We start from the raw sequence: 20,189 nt of genomic DNA on the forward strand, positions 1-20,189 counted from the left end.
AGGAGGTAATGCAGACCAAATGCTGAGCACAATGGATAGCCCACAGAAAGCTCTAAATAATGACAGCTTTCAACACTGCAGCGGATATACCAGCGCGATTTACTAAATAGTGAACACTGAAACCACTGAGTAAGGCAGGAGGATAATTGGCCCATTTTGTTCTCTGGCAGAAGCAAGCTGTCACATCCAAACCTTCCTCTGGCCCCTTCCTTCCTCGCTCCTCATGTGACGGAGTCCCAGCAGCACCCTGTGGACCTTCTCTGGCAGGTAAACCCCACAATGAGCCACTTCCTACTAGAATTACTCCTGCTACCCATCGCTAACCCTAGGGCATTGTTCTTCACTAGGCTCTACCTCACCGCTGGCTATGTTCCCTGGGCTAAAGATTTAAGGTACAGATTCGTATAGACCTCTTGAATTAGGTGGCCATACGTGAATACCCAAAATTACTTAGATATATTTCCATTGTGTTACCTGATGTAAACATTCACCAAGGTCTTCATCATTTAATTTAATTTTTCCCAGGGATCCAGTTCGGAATTCAATGTTTTGAGTAGACCCGGTAAGAAACACTAAATTTCCCCTCTCTGCAGTCATTCGAGGCCTATATAAATCGAACCAGAAAAGGCATCCATAATTAGCAAAGATTTTTTAAACAACAAATGTCTCACTGAACGTACATAGACTGCATACACCTTTGCCTTGTGGTTACCCCAACCACATTCTCTCTGCTCCTCTGCCATTTTTTTCTCTGCAAATTTTCTAGAGGTGTTTTCTAGTAATTGCCTATTTGCCTTATTTGCAAAATGGCAAGTGAATGATTTATGTACAAGAAGATAATCCCAGGGGTGCTTGGGTGGCTCAGTCGGTTAAGCGTCCGACTTCGACTCAGGTCATGATCTCGCAGTTCGTGGGTTTGAGCCCTGCGTGAGGCTCTGTGCTGACAGCTAGCTCAGAGCCTGGAGCCTGTCTTCAGATTCTGTGTCTCCTTCTCTCTCTGGCCCTCCCCTGCTCGCACTGTCTCTCTCTGTCTCTCAAAAATAAATAAAAGACATAAAAAATTTAAAAAAAATAAAGAAGATAATCCCATACATCAGTCTCAACGCTTTTCCCTATTTGTTTTTAATATCCTCGTTTTCATCAAGAAAAATGACACCTTTGCTAATCCGGCCATCTGTGGAAACTAACACCCCCGTGCCCTACACCCTCAGCAGTGAGAATGCATGTGTCTACTTACTGTTGGAGGTCAGTATTTCTCTTCTGTCGCTGCAGCTCAAGCCCTCCAGCTTCCTCATTTGATTCGGCAAATGTCAACAGAATAACCAAACCCCAAAGAAAAGGTGAGGGCATATTCCTCACCAACCCTGCTGGGATGTCGCTAAGAGGGAAGCCACTCCAGTCGAGTGTGGGATTTTAGAGAAAGCAAACCAGGCAGATGAACTTTGGCCTCTGGAATATCCTGCAACTTTCCAGTTGTCTCTTCTTTGCCCTGGAAGGCTGTGCTGTTTTTCCTTCTGGAGGGATGTAAATGATCTTAGATCTTCAGTACTCTTCAACTTGTGAGAGGTCAAAATCTACTTTTAAGTGATGCACAACTTAATCATTATCTGTGTGACCTTTGAAACAGTAACAAACTGCTTTGGAAACATCCACTAAAGCAATCCTTGCTTCAGAAGTAGCTTTAATAAACATTAAAACAAAGAAGTAGACACCTTTCAGCAAATGATACTAAAAAAAACTGGATAGCCACATGCAAAAAAAGATGAAGTTGGACCATACTGTACACCATATAGAAAAAATGATTCAAAATGAATCAAATCCCCAAATACAGGTGCTAATAGTCTTAGAGGAAAACAAAGGGGGAAAGCTTGATAACACTGGACTTGGCAATGATTTTTCTGGATAGGACACCAAAAGCAAAGGCAACAACAACAACAACAAAAAATGGATACATTGGACTACTTCAAAATGAGAAAACTTTTGTTTGCCAAGGGACACCATCAACACAGTGAAAAGCCAACTCACAGAATAGGAAAAAAATATTTACTAGTTATATATATATGATAAGAGGCCAAAATCCAGAATATATAAAGAATTCCCATAACTTAACAACAACAAAAAATGACCTAGTTTTCAGATGGGTAAAGAAAAGAGGCATTTCTCCAAAGAAGATGTACAAACTGCCTAAGAGCAAGTGAAAAGATGCTCAACATCATGATTCATTAGGGAAATGTAAATCAAACCCACAGTGAGACACTCCTTCACAGCCATTAGGTTGGCTACTACCAAAACAAACAAACAAAACACCAAAAACAGCAAATGCTGGTAAGGATGTGGAGAAAGTGGAACCCTTGTGGGCTCATGGTGAGAGTGAAAAATGGTGCAATCACTACAAAAGAGTATGGCAATTCCTGAAAATCTTTTTTTTTTTTTTTTTGTCAATTCCTGAAAATCTTAAACAGAATTACCTTGTGACCCAGCAATCCCACGTCTGGGTACATACCCAAAAGAACTGAAAAAAAAGAGACTCAGAGAGATATTTGTACACTCATGTTCATAGCAGCATTATTCACAAGAGCCACAATATGGAAGCAACAAGATGAACACCCGCTACAACACAGATGCCTTGAAGACATCGTGCTGAGTGAAACAGGCCAGACACAGAAGGACAGATGCTGCATGATTCCTTGACATGAAGAAACTAAAGGAGTCAAATTCATAAAGACAGAAGGTACAATGGTGGTTCCGGGGTGCGGGGAGGGAAATGGGAGCTGCTGTTTAATGGGTACAGAGTTTCACTTTGGAAAGATGGAAAAAAAGTTCTGGAGATGGATGGAGGTGACCATTGTCCAACAACAGGAATGTATGTAATGTCACTGAGCTTTAAAGATAATTAAAATAAGGGGCACCTGGGTGGCTCAGTTGGTTAAGCCTCCGACTTTAGCTCAGGTCATGATCTCACAGTTCATGAGTTCAAGCCCTGTGTCAGGCTCTCAGAGCCTGGAGCCTGCTTCAGATTCTGTCTCCCTCTCACTCTGTCCCTCCCCCACTCATACTGTGTCTTTCTCTCTCTCAAAAATAAATAAAACATCAAAAAATGATGAAAATGATAAATTTTATGTTACATATATTTTACAATTAAAAAAGAATTGAAACCAGGGACACCTGAGTGGCTCAGTTGGTGAAGCATCTGGCTCTTGATTTTGGCTCAGGTCATGATCTCACAGTTCATCGGTTTGAGCCCACACCTGGCTCTTTGCTGATGGTGCAGAGCCTGCTTGAGATTCTCTTCCTCTCTCTCTCTGCCCCTCTCCCATTCATATTCTCTCTTCTTCCCCCTCCCTCCCTCAAAATAAACTCAAAAAAAAAAAAAAAGCATAAACCAGAGTTAGAAAGACAGAATGGGAATCCCTTGCTATAGAAGAAATAAAAAAGGCGACTCTGCCTGTAGACTCACTGTTTTCAAAAATTCAGAAAGAGTCTGTGAAAAACTTGGAAGCGCCATCGGAAATTTTGGATGGTATCTACCTAAAATCACCCCCTTACATAAAGCAGTGTAGTTGATATAATAGAGAAACTAACTCTGCTTCACACCTGTTCTATTCAAATATAGCCACAAAAACTACCTGGCAAGATGCTCTTTACTTGAGGTCACGCATTGAGCTTTGTTACTTTGTTTGTTTTAAGAAACGGATGTAATACAATAATGGTTATCTCCAGTTGAATACATTCCTTCGGTGTTACATTTGTCCGAGTTTTGTTTAAAAACTTAACAACTTGGGGGAGCGCAGGGGAAAGCATGACATAGTGAAATATTTGTTAACTTAGAAGCGGACAAAACAAGATGGGTTCGAATCTTACAACACAAAGGACAATTCTGCTCCACTGAGCTATAAACATAACTATTTTCATGATTATATGATTGTATTTTCCTGAAGATCATTGTACTCGGCCAATCTTGCCATGCAATTGAAAAGGTCTCCAGCATGACTTCGGTAAGAACTTCCTGTTTTATAGGATTTTCCTGTGTTACAGATGGGTTCATTATTAAACAGAGTAAGGATAATTTCTTTGCTCCTGATCTAGGCATACAATTCCTAATCGTCCCTCACTTTAGAAAAACAAAAACAAAACAAAACATGAAATATCCTTGCAAGGTTTGACTCACTTTTGCTGAGTTGGAGAATTTTACATCCAGCTCACCAACTCAGCTCTAGCTGACATCAAAAGATAAGTTAGACCGTCTGCATATGATGACTTAGTGGAAGGAATATAAAAATATAAAAATCAATTGCTGTTTCCACAGCATTATCATGCATTCTGTTGATTTGCCTTATTGAGAATTTCTTCTGCAAAGACAATTTAAAATAGTCTTAGAATCCAAGACCTTCAGACTTAGAAGGTGAATAATCACCCCTTTCTAGGTAAACTTTCTATGGACCTAAAACCCTGTTTTTCATTGACTAGCAAAGCTCACATTTCCTCCCTAACCCAGAATGCATTCCACAAATCCTATATGCATCCTTTGTGCATTAGGCACACTTAAAATGTCAGGAAAACAAGTGAAATACATTGCAGATTTTTCCCTTCAAGGTCGTATCTAGGGGACACCACATGGTTGAAGAGTTATGAACATGGGTTCTGAAGCTCATTCATCTGGGTTCAAACTCCAGCTCCATCACTGCCTAACCATGTGGCCCCTTTCATTCATCAGCAGAAAGAGAATCATCACAGCACTAAAGGTGTATAAAATGTTAGCACATTTGGTGTCTGGCACATAAGTGTCCACTAAATACAAACTGCTATTATCTTGTGAATAAATATAATAATACTTCTCCTTCCTCTCCCACCACTTGGGTTTGAGTTGATTAAAATAAGAAGTGATAGAAGAATTCACAGTTGATTTTAAAATCTTGGGTACAAGGAAAATCAGTGGGGTCTCATCCCTCCTCCTTTGGACGAGGATTCCAGAATAGAGACATGCATCAGGGACTTCAGGTGAGGTCTACGGAGTAGGATTGCATCACTTTCTCCATCTGCGTGTCAGCGTGCTGCTAATCATCACTACTCCCAAACCTGCCCCATGGTCTCCTTCCCTACCTCTCCCTCTGGCTCCACTTCAATCCTTATGGAAGTCGCACCTCCCATCTCCCCCTCTTTCTCTTCCAACGAAACTGCCAGAATCCAGTTGTAAGAATTAGAACTATCGTTTCCTTTCTTCCTCCTTTAGCTTCTCCAAGACATCTCTGTACCCCCCTTCGCTCCTTCTGTGTGTCATCCATTCAGCTCCTTTTTCCATTCTGAATCCTCAGTCCTCACTCTTCTTAATAATCCCCAACACAATGCACAAAGGAAACTCTGTGGTCATCAAAAACATATGTGGAATGGGACACCTGGGTGGCTCAGTCAGTTGAGCATCCAACTTTGGCTCAGGTCATGATCTCGGAGTTCATGAGTTCAAGCCCCACGTCAGGCTCTGTGCTGACAGCTCAGAGCCTGGAGCCTGCTTCAGATTCTGCATCTCCTTCTCTCTCTGCCCTTCCCCTGCTCACACTCTGTCTCTCTGTTTCTCAAAAAAAAAATAAATAAATAAACATTAAAAAATATATATGTAGAAGGAAATCCCAATACACTAAAATTTTACATGAGAAAACTTGCTGGTTAACAAGGGATCACTGTAGTCAGACACTGATATGGACAAAAGAGGGGAGGGGGAAGAAACAGAAAAACAGTAAAAGGACTAGAATTAACTTCACATGGGAAGAGCAATGCAGACTTCCTTGGAGACCAGCTGAGTCTTACAGAATGAACAGTTCTCCAGGTAAAGTAATAGGACTGGGAATTTCAGACAGAGAAAATGGCACATCCAAAGCTTTTCTAGTTAGACCGGAGCAGTGGGTCTGTGGGAGATGACACTTCTAAAATAGACAAGAAGTCAGATCAAGAAGGACCTTGAAGTGTCCTTCAAAAATGTCCTTGAAATTTTAAGGAGCTCCATTATTTTAAATAATGAAGAATTATGAGAGTGTTTTAGGCAGATTAACATGGTCACCTTTGTATTTAACAAGCATTATTGCAGAGAGACAAGTCTCAGACCCAGAGCTAGTGAGGAAGTTGGGGTAGAGTTGAAGAGCCATGAACTGGGAAGGCCCCACTGGGGGTAGTGGCAGAGAGAGCAGGAAACAGTGAGATAAATATTTAGGAAATAGGATATTTCGAAGAAGTATTGGGGCAGATAAGGAGGAGGGGCCGATGTTGAGGTCTCTTGTTTGAGAAATTGGAAGGATCGAGGTGTTGCTAATTGAGTAAGAGAATAATCAGGGGAATGAGGCTTTGCAGAGAAGACTGTGAGTTCGGATTTGTATGCCCGGAGAGCGGAGGGACACCTGACCCCAGTGCTGCCCCGGGGCCTCACTCCGCAAGTGGTTTGGTCACCGATGATGGGTGTGGGGAAGATCCAGAGATGGCCCAAACTACAGCCTGCTACCTCCTCAAATCGTGGTCCGCAGAGCCAGCACAGACGTCAGTCGGGAGCCTGTCAGAAATGCAAAACCCTCAGGTTCATTCTTGGACCCCGTGAATCTGAATCTTACAAAGTTCTTCCTTCCCTCTCCCAGCGGGATGAGGGCATCTTCACTCAATAGAGAGTCCTATGGTCTCCAGAGCTGCATCTTTATTTCCATTTCTCTATTTTTCTTACATTCATGTAATCTTTCGTAACTTTCTTTTCTGTTTTATACTTCTTTATCTTTGGTTCTACATTGTGAAGAGTTTTTGTATTTGTTTATATATTTTTAAATTTTTGTAACATTTTTATTATTGAGAGACAGAGAGAGACAGAGCATGAGCATGGGAGGAGCAGAGAGATGGGGAGACATAGAATCTGAAGCAGGCTCCAGGCTCTGAGCTGTCAGCACAGAGCCCGACGCGGGGCTTGAACCCACAAACCATGAGAGCATGATCTGAAGTCAGATGCTTAACCTACTGAGCCACACAGGCACCCCTGTATTTATTTATTTTTTTATTTTATTTTAAAGGCTTTCCTATTTTTAATTTCAAAGACACTTTCTTATTTTGTTTCATAGTTGTAACATCTCCTATTACTTGAAAAATATTATAGTTGCTTTTTGAAGCTTTCTCCTGTTTCCCACATGCTCTCTGGTTTCTCTAAGCTCTTTTTCTCCTGTTTGCTTATTAGGTCTTTCTATTCTGTGTTAAAGGCTTTCCCCAAATGCCTGTCGATCCTTTTGTGTCCATTTAAAAATAAGAATAAAACAGTAAAGAGTGGATGATAAGCTCTGGGCGTGTGAATGGTGTTGTAACTGTAAATTTTATCACGGGAGTGGCAGAATGACAACTTGGCAGTTTTACTGAGGAACCCCAAATATCCATTTTCCCCCTGGGGGCATTCACGTTCTTCAGGGGAAAAAATCCTCTAGCTTTATACCCGGATGAGGAAAGTTTGCTGGAAATTTTACTGCTAAGTGTACAGACTTCATTAGACCCTTGCCTTCCATCTTTCCTCCAAATTCCTGGAGAGTACCTCAATACCATGTTAATGTAATTCTGATAACAGTTACTTTATATGCTGAGGCTCATTTTCCATTCCTACCGGCCTCATCCAAATCCCATTGTTTTAGAGTCTTAATAATGCTTAATAAGCATTTATTGCAGACATTATGAGATCCTCAACAATGAGGAAAATTCAAAAGAAGTAAAGGTCATGACCTTCTGTAGTTTGGAATAAAGGCATATGTACGCATCTAGAAAGCTCTAACAGCACATTATAAAGATGCGTCTGACAACATGGGACAGAATATATACCAAAATGCTATTAGAAAAACAGTTGTACCAAACGGCAAGGAAGGTTCTAAACCTAATCTGGGCAGACTATCAACATAGTAGCTTTATCTCTTTTGGAGAAAGGTGGCTGGGTAAAGGTGGGGGCATTGACTGAGGACCTTAACTGGCAGGTTGAAAATTTTATTTACTCCACCGGGAGCGGCTCTTATGTCTCGAGTGAAATAACACTGGTTATTTCTGGAAGGCCAGCTGACCTCATCTGTGGCGGCTGGGTCTGTGTGGGAGTGAGGAGACGGTGGAAAAACAGATGAGCTTTGGGAGAGGAACGGCGGGATTTGCACACCCCAGGCCTAGTTCCCATCCCGTTTTGTAGCTCCGACCTGGCTTTACTGCGTTCTTTGGTCCCTTTTAATTTTCACATCAGTTTAAAAGAGAACACTGTAGATTTAATCTGCGTTTTTAGCCATTAATGGAAACACTGGTGAATATAATGATCTCCCATAACCGGTATGACACTTAACTCATTCTCTTATTCAGGGACATAAACACTGCCTAAAAGGGCACATTTATGTATGCTAGTTTTGTGATTTTCTACAAAATTTCAAGGCAATACAATTGTCTATTCAATTTTCATGAAGGATTACATAAAATAATTATGGAAATTGGAATATGTTTAAAACCATTCATTTGCTCATTTTATGGGAAATGCATTACCTCCTAGGAAATTACCAGATCCACTAGTGATGAACTGATCTTTCTGAATGCGGTGTGGTCTTAAGTCAGGGAACATAATCCAGGCATTTGTTCTCCACGCTCATTACGATGATGATTGCAATTATCCTTGAGTAGAATGGGAAAGAATTATGAGTTAATCATTACCATTTGAATAATTCAGGTTTGGCAGAGATTTTCCTGAGAAGGTAAATTTACACATTGTTGAGAGTTTGGAGGACTTTCCTGGCTTTTTTTTTTTTTCAGATTTTTAAAAAGTATGATAATCCCTACATAAACGGGAAGGATATTACCAGAAAATTCATATCCGGAGGAAGGAATGTAATATGGTTCCAGACACAGAGCACAGGGATGCTAATGACCCATGTACACACACGTACACATACAATCTGCATGTTAACCCAACCTCGTGTCATAATATGCTAGAAAACTTAAAATATGTACTAGGGGCTCTTGTGCCCTTGTGAGACCAGGACGTGTCAAAGATAAGGCGCAGACCAGAGGCACCAGAAATTGCTAGGATTCATGGCTCCAAAAGCCACTGAGAAAACACAAAACAGCTTTCTCTACCTCCACAAGCTCTTGACGCCAGGATTTCAGCACGTCTCTGGATTCATCGGAGCTTAATTTCCATGAAGGTGCGAAGCAGTGATGTGGAGGTTACCTTTGCTGCGTACGACGGCTAACCCCTCCTGACATTCCTGTCCCAAGACAACCTGAAAAGAACAAAATAAGGTTTCTAATTGGTGACTCCTGAAATTCTCTGAACAAGGCAATGGAATGAAAGATTCGGACGCCGTGATTCACACCACAGAGAAAAATGCCAGGTTATACCAACACTGAACATGAGGGGTTTGGATGCCCAGGCGGCCAGCATTTGCAACTTGTATTGGAGTCCATCCTTTGAAAAGGGGGAAACGCAGTCTTGTTACATATTTTGTGTACGATGGAAGAGGAGAGGTGAGGTGAGCCTGTCGCCACTGAGCAGGGGGCAGGGAGGAAGGGAGAGTTTGGGGTCGCTTGGCACATTACAAACTCTGCCTCTTGTGCTTTTAATGGTGGAGAAGCACACAGAAGCATCTTTATCTGGCAATGGGAGGCTTTGCTTCACTGATGCGATTTATCACGGGCGGGGTGTTTTCACAAGGCTGACAAAGCCCCATCATTCCCAGGAGGTTCGTTAATTGAAGTGCCACACAGATCTGTGGGAAGATAGAAAGTGTTGTCATCGGGCAGGAAGAAGGATGCGATGACCTCACCTCTCGGTTCTTTTCAGTGCCCTTACTCCACGATCTATAAAACCCAAAGCCTTTGTCCCTTTGTATTTTTTTTATATATAGAAGCTTGGGCTGTATTTATTGCAGAAGTACTGCTCAACCAGGTTTTGTCAACAAAGCCTGGACTGTGTTTATAGGAGGCATAAACAAGTCCCTAGGAGTTTTCTGGTATTAAATACTTTTCGTATAAAACCTAATGTGTTTTTCTTATTTAGGCTGACTGATAGAATGATTCCAACGATTCCCCAGGTCATCAAAAACCATAATGATTCTTCTAGAAAACGCAGCGTCCTCATATTCAAGTCTGATTAACTGGACAATTATTTATTAGGGATCCACCGTTTGTCAGCTGCTGAGGGAGGGACTGAGGAAACAGAACAGAGTAAGAGGCAGCGTCTTGGATTAGGGAGTCTGGGGATAAGACTGTATTACACGCCGTCAGAATGCACCGTCAGAATGCAAATGAAGCAGTGAGTAGCGACTTCAAAGCTAGTTTAAAATGACCAGACTCCACGCTTGAGACTTGGAATCGACTACTGCTTTTGAATGAAACAAAGTTTTTGATTATAAAGGTAATGTAACTGTATTATATTCAGTTTGCAAAGTATAAACAAGAAAACTTAGAATTCAGTTACTCTAATGTAACCCTATTATTTGATTCCAGTCTATTTTCAGATGAATCATTTCACATAGTTATAATCATGGGATATACATGTATAGAATTGTATCTGCTTCTCTCCTCTTTCCTCACATGAGCCTAACCCAATGTCAACACCTAGACTCCTTAGCAATAACCATTACAAAGCTGCATAAAGTTATATATACTCATATATTACTCATATGCTAAATTCACATACCATTTTTCCCTTTGCAAAAAGAAAAAAGAATAAGACAATGCAAACAAACAGTGTGACCAGTTAAAACAACAATTTATCCTCTAACTGAAGATGGTAATTCGAAAATATTTGAAATCTACAATAAGAGAGTGAAATCCATTTCCAGGTGTTGATAATGACTGATAGGGTTGTTCTCAGTTCTGTCATATTATTTTGTTATATTTATTATGTATGTTATTATGTGCTTTTGTTTTATATACTATGTTGCTTTCACAAAGTGGTCTCTTTTTTTGTAGCTTTTTTTTACAAAAAGCTTTTTTATTGTGAAAAATACCAAACATATAGAATTATAAGAACACATTAATACCTATATGTTTACCACAACTATATTTAATCAATTTTATACTTTTGCCATATTTGTTTAATCTATACACATGTGTATGTATTTTTTCTAAACCCTGTAAAAGGAAGTTGCAGACATAACATTTCACCCTTAGTCAACCTCATCTCCTAAGAATAAGCCTGTGTTCTCTTATATACTCACGATGCCATTATAACGCCCAAGAACATTAACAAAAACCTTCCAAAAACATCTAAAATTCAGTCAAACTCTGTATTCAAATATCTCCAAGTAGCCCCCAAATATCTACAGCTGTTTTTTGAAACCAAGATTTGATCAAGTCTTTTTAGTATCTTTTAATTCTTTTTTTAAAAAAGATAACGTACAGGGGCGCCTGGGTGGCTCAGTTGGTTGGGCCTCCGACTTCAGCTCAGGTCAGATCTCATGTTCATGGGTTCGAGCCCCGCGTCGGGCTCTGGGCTGACAGCCAGCTCAGAGCCTGGAGCCTGCTTGCGGTTCTGTGTCTCCTTCTCTCTCTGCCCCTCCCCCTCTCATGCTCTGTCTCTCTCTGTATCAAGAATAAATAAAAAATTAAAAAAAAATAACGTACAGATGTAAACGTTGTACAGATGTTTATTTTGAGAAGACAGAGAACAAGCAAGGGAGGGGCAGAGAAAGGACACAGAATCCCAAGCAGGCTCCACAACTGTCAGTGCAGAGCCCACATGGGGCTCGAACTCACAAACCGTGAGATCATGACCCGAGCCAAAACCAAGAGGCAGATGCTTAACTGAGTATACCACCAGGCACCTCTAATATCTTTTCTTAAAAATTTTCTCACCTTTTTCATGATAACAACTTTTTTTTTTGGTGGTGGTAAATTTTAGAATGTATTTATTTATTAAACATAATTAGCTACGGAGTCACACTAGCTTCAGGAGTAAATTCCCATGATTCATCACTTACATACAACACCCAGTTATCCCAACAAGTAACCTCCTCAGTGTCCATCACCCATACCCCCCTCAACCCTCCATCAACCCTCAGTTTGTTCTCTGTATTTAAGAGTCTTTTATGGTTTGCCTCCCTCCCTCCCTCTCTGTTTGTAACTATTTTGTTCCCTTCCCTTCTCCCATGGTCTTCTGTTAAGATTCTCAAGTTCCACATATGAGTGAAAACAAATGGTAACTGTTTTTCTCTGACTTAATTAACTTAGCATAAATAAAACTCTCCAGTTCTATCCACATTGTTGTGAATGGCATGATTTCATTCTTTCTCATTGCCAAGTAGTACTCCATTGTATATATAAACCACATCCTCTTTATCCATTCATCAATTGATGGACATTTGGGCTCTTTCCATACTTTGACTATTGGTGATAGCGCTGCTATAAACATTGGGGTGCATGTGCCCCTATGAATCAGCACTCCTGTATCCTTGGGACAAATTCCTAGTAGTGCTATTACTGAGTCGTAGGGTAGCACTATTTTTTTCTTCACATACCATAAAGTCCACCATTAGTGTACAATTAAATGATTTTCAGTATTTTCAGAGTTATACCACCATTACCGCTAACTCTGGAACACTTTCACCACCTCAAAAAGAAACCCTATACCTTTCCAGCCCCTTCTTTCCCCTGGAAATCACTAATCTACCTTACCTATTCTGGACATTTCATATAGAATGAAATTGTTTAATACGTGCTCTTATGTGTCTGACTTCTCTCACTTAGCATAATGTTTCCACGGTTCATCCATGCCTTAGCATGTGCCAGGTTTCATTCCATTTTATGCCTGAATCCATTGTACAGATAGACAGTGTTTACTCATTTGTCAATTGGTAAACATCATAGTCTCTTCCATCATGAATAGTGACCCTTATGAATAATGCTGTGAACATTAATGCACGTTTGTGCGTTTTCAATCCTCTTGGGTCACTAGGGAACGCAAGTTTTTGAGGAACTGCCAAACTGGTTTTCGAAGGGGCTCCATCATTGCATAATGTTTGGATTGGTTTCATTATCGCTTATTTCATCATTGTCTTACTGGAGGACACTTAGTATGCTCCCAGTTTTTCTGGGTTTAATATTTTCATTTTTATAGCTTTTGTCCTCTTGAATTACATCATTAAGGGAGATTTCACATATGGTTCTTGTTTTTACCATCATGTTTACTTTCAACCCACCCGCATTATTTAATTTGAAGTGAGTTTCTTGTAAAGAACCTGTAATTAAGTGTTTTTTAATCCACTCTGTCAACATCTACATTTTAATTAGTGTATTTTCACCCATGGTATTTGAGATAATTACTGATATGGTAGAGCATGTATGCCATTTAATCATTTGTTTCCTCTGCTTCTCAGTCCTGTTCCCTTTTCTTGCCTTCCTGTGAGCCAGTGAATGCTTTTTAGGATCTCATCTTGATTTATTTATGGTGTTTTAAGTATATTCCTTTGTATAGTTTTTGCAGTAGTTGCTCTGGGTACTATGATACACATGTAGGACTTATCACAGTCTCCTGGTATCAGCATGACCACTTTCCATGTAATAAAAATCTCACTTTCATTTAGGTCCCTTTACCCTCCCTCCTTTTAAATATTACCTTAAGCATCAGATGGAGTTACAATTTTTGTTTCAATTATCAAATGTGACTCATAAAATTCATGAGTAGCATAGCTATTGTATGTATTCCTAGTTCTATCCATTACGTTGTTCTTCCTTTCTGATGCTCCAAGATGCCTTTTATCATTTCCTTTCTGTTTGAAAAACTTCCATGAGCCATTGTTTATGGGTAGGTTCGCTAGCAACAAATTCTTTCGGTTTTGCTTCATTTGAAAATATCATTATTTCCCCTTCATTCTTGCAGGATACTTTGGAGGAGTATAGGATTTGCACTTAATAGTTCTTCCTTTTCTTTCAGAATTTGAAAATGTTGTACCACCTCCTTCTGCCTCCCATAGTGTCTGATGAAAATCTGCTGTCATTCAAACTGTTCCCCTTTAGTAAGATGTCAATTCTCTCTGGCTGCTTTTGATTTTTTTTTTCTTTGTTTGTAGTTTTCATGTATTTAATATGATGTATCTTGGCATAGATTTAAGCTTATCCTATTTGGTTCACTCAGCTTACTGAACCTTCACAATCATATCTTTTGCTAAATTTGAGACTTTCCATCAATTATTTCCTTGTATATTCTCCCAGTTCTATTCTTTTCTCTCCTCTACCTCTGGGATTTCAAATATATGAATGTTGGCACTTTTGTTATTGTCACAAAGATCACTGAGTTTCATTTCCCCTCCAATCTTTCTTCTCTCTGTTATTCAGATTGAACAAACTCTATTGGCTTATTTCTAAGTCACTGATTTAATCTTCTGTCATTTCTACTGTACCATTCATTAACTTTATTTTGGTTATTGTATTTTTTAGTTATATAATCACCATTATTTTTTTTTCTAAAATTGGGGATATAATGCACACACCATTGTGATTCTTTTGTTAACTTTTAAAAATTCTTTGTTAGCTACTTCTTTGCTGAGGCCTTTTAATTTTTTGTTCCAGGAGAACTTGTAATTATTTGTAGAGGCTGCTTTAAAATCCTTGTCAGATAATTCCAACATCTGGTTCGTTTTGGTGGTGCCATCAGTTGACTATCTTTTCTCATTCAAGTTGTAATTTTATCTGTTCTTGGTATGGCAAATAATTTTAGACTGTGTCCTGGATGTTTTGTCTATTATGTTAGGAGACTCTGGGTCTTATTTCAATCTTTTATTTTAGCAAGCAGTTACTCATGTTTAGCATGCAGATCTTGGCCTAGTTTTTGGTTTATGGTCCCAGTTCAACTTTCAGTGTTTTGGTCCGCATGGTTCATCTGGTACTGCTGGGGCTCCATGTGGTCCTGGATGGTCCTGTGTTAGGGGGAAGTTTTCCCCGGGTCAGGTCACCGGGCACCTATAGATTAGGGTAAGGAACCTCCTGTCCATGGTGATGAAACTGCTTCCTGGAGTAGGCCTTTTGGGGAGGGATCCCCTTGACATTGTCCTCTGGCTGTCAAATGTCTCCATAAGTAAGAGGAATCTCAGGTCTCCCAGAGAAGTAGAGTGCTTCCTCCGGACACTTGTCAGTGGGGATCCCTATATATTGCCCTTGCTGGTGGTATCAGACTCACCTGGTGTTGGCAGCAGGACTCCAGTTCCATCTGGATAGGAACGAGCCACGCTGGGCTCCTGTATCTTGTGAGGTTGGGCGTCAGGAAGCACCAAACTTGGAACTCCTTCTTCTGTTGGGTGGGAGGTTGTGAGACATGTGCAGTCTTGGGATTACCTGGCTGGTTTGTTTTCCTCTTCCCACCTTTCAGACTTCTCTTTCTGATGCCTCTTGCATTATTTTATAATCATACTTACCCAGAATTGAGCACTGTACTTAGGAAGGAGCAAAGAGAAACGAGCCTGCCCTCTTGTCCAGACAAAAAGTCAAAATACAATATTTTTTTAAAAAATCTATCTGCAAAGCTTCCTCAAAAGCCAAAAGATCAAGCCCTATTCTAGAATTGTTTTTTAAATCATGTGTTCCAAACTTGAGTAAATTTGGCTATTGTCCTAGGTATGGAGGAAATGGCAGTAACAGAAATAGATCTCAGGAGAGTGACTTAAAGACACTGTTTAAATTCCACAGTGTGATGGCCTTAGGCAGCTTCTTAATCAATCCAATACGGTGGCCAGAGTCACTCATTTAGCAAGTATTTATTAAGTGCATGCTGTGTGCCAGGTACTATTTTAGTCCCTGGAAAGGTAGCAGTGGGAAAAAAAAAAAACACCCCTGCCCTCTTAAAAGTTTACATTCTCCAAAACATGGGATATTTGTCATTTAAATTCGAATCATAGCAACTATCCAGCTCATTATCTAATCATCTGTAGCAAGAGCTTTACAACAGTAAATAACAAGGTCTCTCACATCCCATTAGGTATTTTCAATCGTGTGTGTGTGTGTGTGTGTGTGTGCACGTGTGTGTGACATTTAACTGTAATTGTGTAAGGAGCTGAGTAAAATAACAACTATCTGAATAAAAGTGATATTTATGCTAGATCAAATTCAGAAGGCTGAAATTTGTTCAACGACCAAGTGTTGACTCAAGAATACAAATACGGTTACAAATGGGCATGTATGTCTTTAAGTTTCAAAGTGACATTTTGTTTTCCTGAAGTGAATCATCATGCACAGGTCTTCTTAAGAAGGTCACTTTATTAACCGAAGCTGATAAATGGAAACAGATTGAGGAAAAAGTGATAATGACCTTGGGTGATGGGGTTTGAACTTTAGAGACTGGGATAGGCAGTGCAGTGCCATGAAGGGGAATATTGAAGTTAATCATGCTTGGAAGTGCTTTTTAAGTGGAGGATTAACTGTTTTCAAATATGCTAAGTCTGATGTGACAGGAAGATACTCAAGTTCAAAATATCTCTGTACAAAACTTCTAGAATAGGGCTTAGGAGAAATATCAGACCTGGAGTTAGCTGGGTGGGTATCATGGGCAAAAACAAAAACAAAAACCCAGAAGTTGTAGGAAAGGGTGAGCTTGGATGGTAGAGGGTAGGGAGGCCTGAGGAGTGAATCTTCAGTAATGGATAAGAATTCTACCCTAGACCTGTGCTCTCCTCTCTCTTTAGACTCCAGGTGATCTCATCTGATTATAGAGCCAACTTGGTTAAATAAACATGTTCCTTCCTTGCACGCTTATAATTTAAATCTGCCCTGATATGAATAGGAATAAAGGTGCAAACAAAATAAAATACAGAGCAAATCCTTAAAGTAAACAATGGAACCGTGGTATGTGCAAGCAAAGGAATGAGAATGTCCCAGATCTATGGAGAAGAGCTCTATGGGAAAATTACCTTCCTATCTTCTCGTTTGTGAAAATTTCTATCTAAGTTCGTATGTGTAGAAAAAACAAGTTTTTGAAAGCTTTAGGAATCAGGTACAGCATACATGAGGGAGCGCTCTAAGTGCTGGATGTAGTTGAAAATAAGACTCAGAACCTCTGGTGGCTATAACAAATTTATTTGAGTACTTCAGAAATCAGAAGCCAAAAAAGTTCTCTGCACATGATCATAGTTATGGAACAAATACATTTAAAAAGGAATAAACTCGGGGTGCCTGGGTGGCTCAGTTGGCTAAGCCTCCGACTTCGGCTCAGGTCAGATCTCACGTTTGTGGGTTCGAGCCCCACATCAGGCTCTGTGCTGACAGCTAGCTCAGAGCCTGGAGCCTGCTTCTGGTTCTGTGTCTCCTTCACTTTCTGCCCCTTCCCCTCTCATGCTCTGTCTCTCTCTCTCTATCAAAAATAAATAAAACATTAAAAAAATTTTTTTTAAAAAGGAATAAACCCAGGGGCGCCTGAGTGGTTCAGTCAGTTGAGCGTCCAACTTCAGCCACATCAGGCTCTGGGCTGACAGCAGCCCAAAGCCTGGAGCCTATCTTCGGATTCTGTGTCTCCCTCTCTCTGACCCTCCCCTGCTCATGCTGTCTCTCAAAAATAAATAAAAAAACATTTAAAACATTTAAAAAAAAGGAATAAACTCATGAAACAAGACAAAGATAGTGAAATAGTTTGCATCATTGTTTCAAAAGAGTTTGAAGAGCATGACCAACTTAGTGTAAAATGTTCTTAGAAGTCCTAAAGAGAGAGACACACAGAGGCTAGAACAATGTTTTTCTTTTTGTTTTTAAAATGAAGGTTAAAATTTTAGTACCAAAGTGAAGGAATGATAGGAGAGGACAGGAGAGGGAAAATGGCGCCGACGGGCTGACTAGTGTAGACTGTGTGGGACTCTTACAGTCTGTCAGTGAGATGTGCAGAGCGGCACACCTCCATACCTGGGGGAGTGTGCTCAAAGGGGATAGAAGAGGATGGGACTGGAAGCAGATCCAAGCAAAACGAATGTTAAGAAGTCGATAGGATAGTTGTCTGTGGCGCACTTTGACACTGGAAGCTGAGAGGGACACTCAAAGGCTGTCATGAAAAATTACATAACGAGTTCAAGCACAGGCTACAAGAAAACTGCTGAGGCCATATGACCCTCACTCAATTTCAAAGTCCAAAGCTATTCGTAAATCAGTCTACAACCTGTGACCTAAAAGAGCTGTGGTTCCAAGTGGAAGACCAAATTATGAAAAGTTAGCCTTCTTTTCAATAACATAACAACTTAAGGAAAACATGCTTTAACTACTTTGTCTATAGGGGCTTAAAATTAGATCCTTATTATGTTATCTTGGCTTCTTTGGGAACTTCTGGCTTCTCAATTCTGATTTTAAGCTATAAATGTATCCCACCCACCCCTGCAACCTGCAAAAAAGCCACCACTTTGGCTCAGTTGCAGACACACGGCTGGCAGGCAGGACACATCCTTCCATACGCTGGAGGACGGCTGACATGTGGCTGCTTCCTCATTCCACACTGCAACCGCCAGGATTAACTAGTTTCATTTGTCCTTGGCTTCATTTCTCCATCCTAGGAAGCCTCCAGTTTAACTTCTGACCCAAACCATGTTGAGATTGGAGAAGACAGACTGTGATTTTTAAGGAATCCTATCCACTACCCTCAATTAAAAAAAAAAAAAAAAAGTGTCGCCTAGTCCCGACTTTCACATTTTCATCCCCTGGTTTTGTCTCTTCAAAAGGCTCTATCTTGAGAGGAGAAGCAAGTGAGCTGGTCATCAGAGGTATGTTCTCACTGTAAGGCACAGGGGCGGCATGCCTGGTACATCTATGACTGAACAGCCAGGACAAAATACGCAGGGTGCTCTGACGGTCAGCTGATCCCTTAGTAATGGGGCGATTTGCCCCCTCCCTTCTGTCACTGGGCTGTACCACCTGCCACCAAGCATTAGGACTGTCAAGGTACAGCTCGTGCTCCTATGATGACCACCCATCTCAAGAAGGACTACTCTCTTCATGACAACTTTCCGATAGATTTCATTTTGCCTGTATTAATTCATTTGGTTATTTCTCGTCCATTAGTTTTGGGTCCAAAAAAGTTACTAAAAGTATGAGGCAGGATGATAACTGAAAGTTAATTGGCAAGCAATTTGAATGATCACCAAAAGAAATGATGCAAAAAGGAGAATAAAAATTCAGGTTACTGTTAGAAATGGCACAGCTATGGGGTGCCTGGATGGCTCAGTCGGTTAAGCATCTGCTTCGGCTCAGGTCATGATCTCACGGTTCATGGGTTCGAGCCCCACATCTGGCTCTGTGCTGACAGTTCAGAGCCTGAAGCCTGCTTCAGATTCTGCGTCTCCCTCTCTCTCTGATGCTCCCCTGCTCAGGCTGTCTCTCTCTCTCAAAAATAAATAAAGTTAGAAAAAAAATTAAAGAAAAAAGAAATGGCACAGATTTAATGGCATATAGTTCTTTTCAGAAGGAGAGGTTATATTTTCCAAAATTCTGCATAAATTAACAGTAAGTCCAAACATCAGAAAACAGAATTTCTAAAATGAATTTTAGGCATACTTACTACCAATAGCATGTAGTGGGCATTCAATAAACTGACATTTCCTAGATTAATTTTGCACGTACATATATGCTAAGTAAATGCTACTGGTAAATAGACCTTCATTAGCATGTGAGTTTTATGCTTGCTACTTGTTATTTTCAAGGACGAGCATCACCATATGCCCAAGAAAATGCTCCAGTAATTTAAAACATTTCACAAAGCAATATCCTACTAGTGAGGCAGGAACCTCTCTACAGAGCTTTCATGGGTTTATAGTTGTACACTGGAACGCAGCACTTACTCTGTATAACAATGCTCCATGGGCAGAGGGCACGATAATCACAGCTTAATCAGAGAGAAATCCTGAACCTTCTAATGAGTAAGACTCTTTGAACAGTAGAGAACCTAGTGAAAGTGCGCCAAAGTAACTTCAGATTGCTGTATATGAAAATTTATGAGACTTGTAGTGAGTTTGGTCTTTAAACAAATATACAAAATGTAGATGTGATAAATGATACATATACACATTGCCCTGTATCCATATTTATCGGAGTTTTTCTGGAAAAATGGTAGTGAGGGGTGACTTTCTTTTTTTTTAATGTGATAAGATGTATATAACATAAAACTTGCCATTTTAAAGGTTTTTAAGGATACGGTTCAGTGGCATTACGTACATTTCCACTGTTGTGCAACCGCCACCGTTACCCATCCCCAGAAC

At 40.2% G+C, this 20,189-nt stretch overlaps 1 protein-coding gene and 1 long non-coding RNA gene across 2 annotated transcripts in view; both read right to left on the reverse strand.

Annotated features, from left to right (window-relative positions):
- CUBN (cubilin) overlaps positions 1 to 1,579 on the reverse strand; it is a 270,536-nt gene extending 268,957 nt beyond the window's left edge. The window contains exons 1-2 of the mRNA XM_029955578.1: positions 1,238 to 1,579; positions 475 to 604 (exon numbers count right to left, since the gene is read on the reverse strand). Of these exons, the coding sequence (XP_029811438.1) occupies positions 475 to 604; positions 1,238 to 1,350 (243 nt within the window). The 5' untranslated portion in view covers positions 1,351 to 1,579. The remainder of the gene's footprint in view (positions 1 to 474; positions 605 to 1,237) is intronic.
- Positions 1,580 to 6,421: 4,842 nt separating this feature from the next.
- On the reverse strand, positions 6,422 to 9,238 carry LOC115304604. Its single transcript, XR_003914522.1, has 3 exons — positions 9,106 to 9,238; positions 8,518 to 8,643; positions 6,422 to 6,535 (listed from the first exon to the last, which is right to left on the reverse strand). It is a non-coding gene; the product is annotated as an uncharacterized LOC115304604 (long non-coding RNA).
- Positions 9,239 to 20,189: the final 10,951 nt, after the last annotated feature.

Source organism: Suricata suricatta, chromosome 10, assembly GCF_006229205.1.
Source record: "Suricata suricatta isolate VVHF042 chromosome 10, meerkat_22Aug2017_6uvM2_HiC, whole genome shotgun sequence".
Lineage (NCBI taxonomy): Eukaryota > Metazoa > Chordata > Mammalia > Carnivora > Herpestidae > Suricata > Suricata suricatta.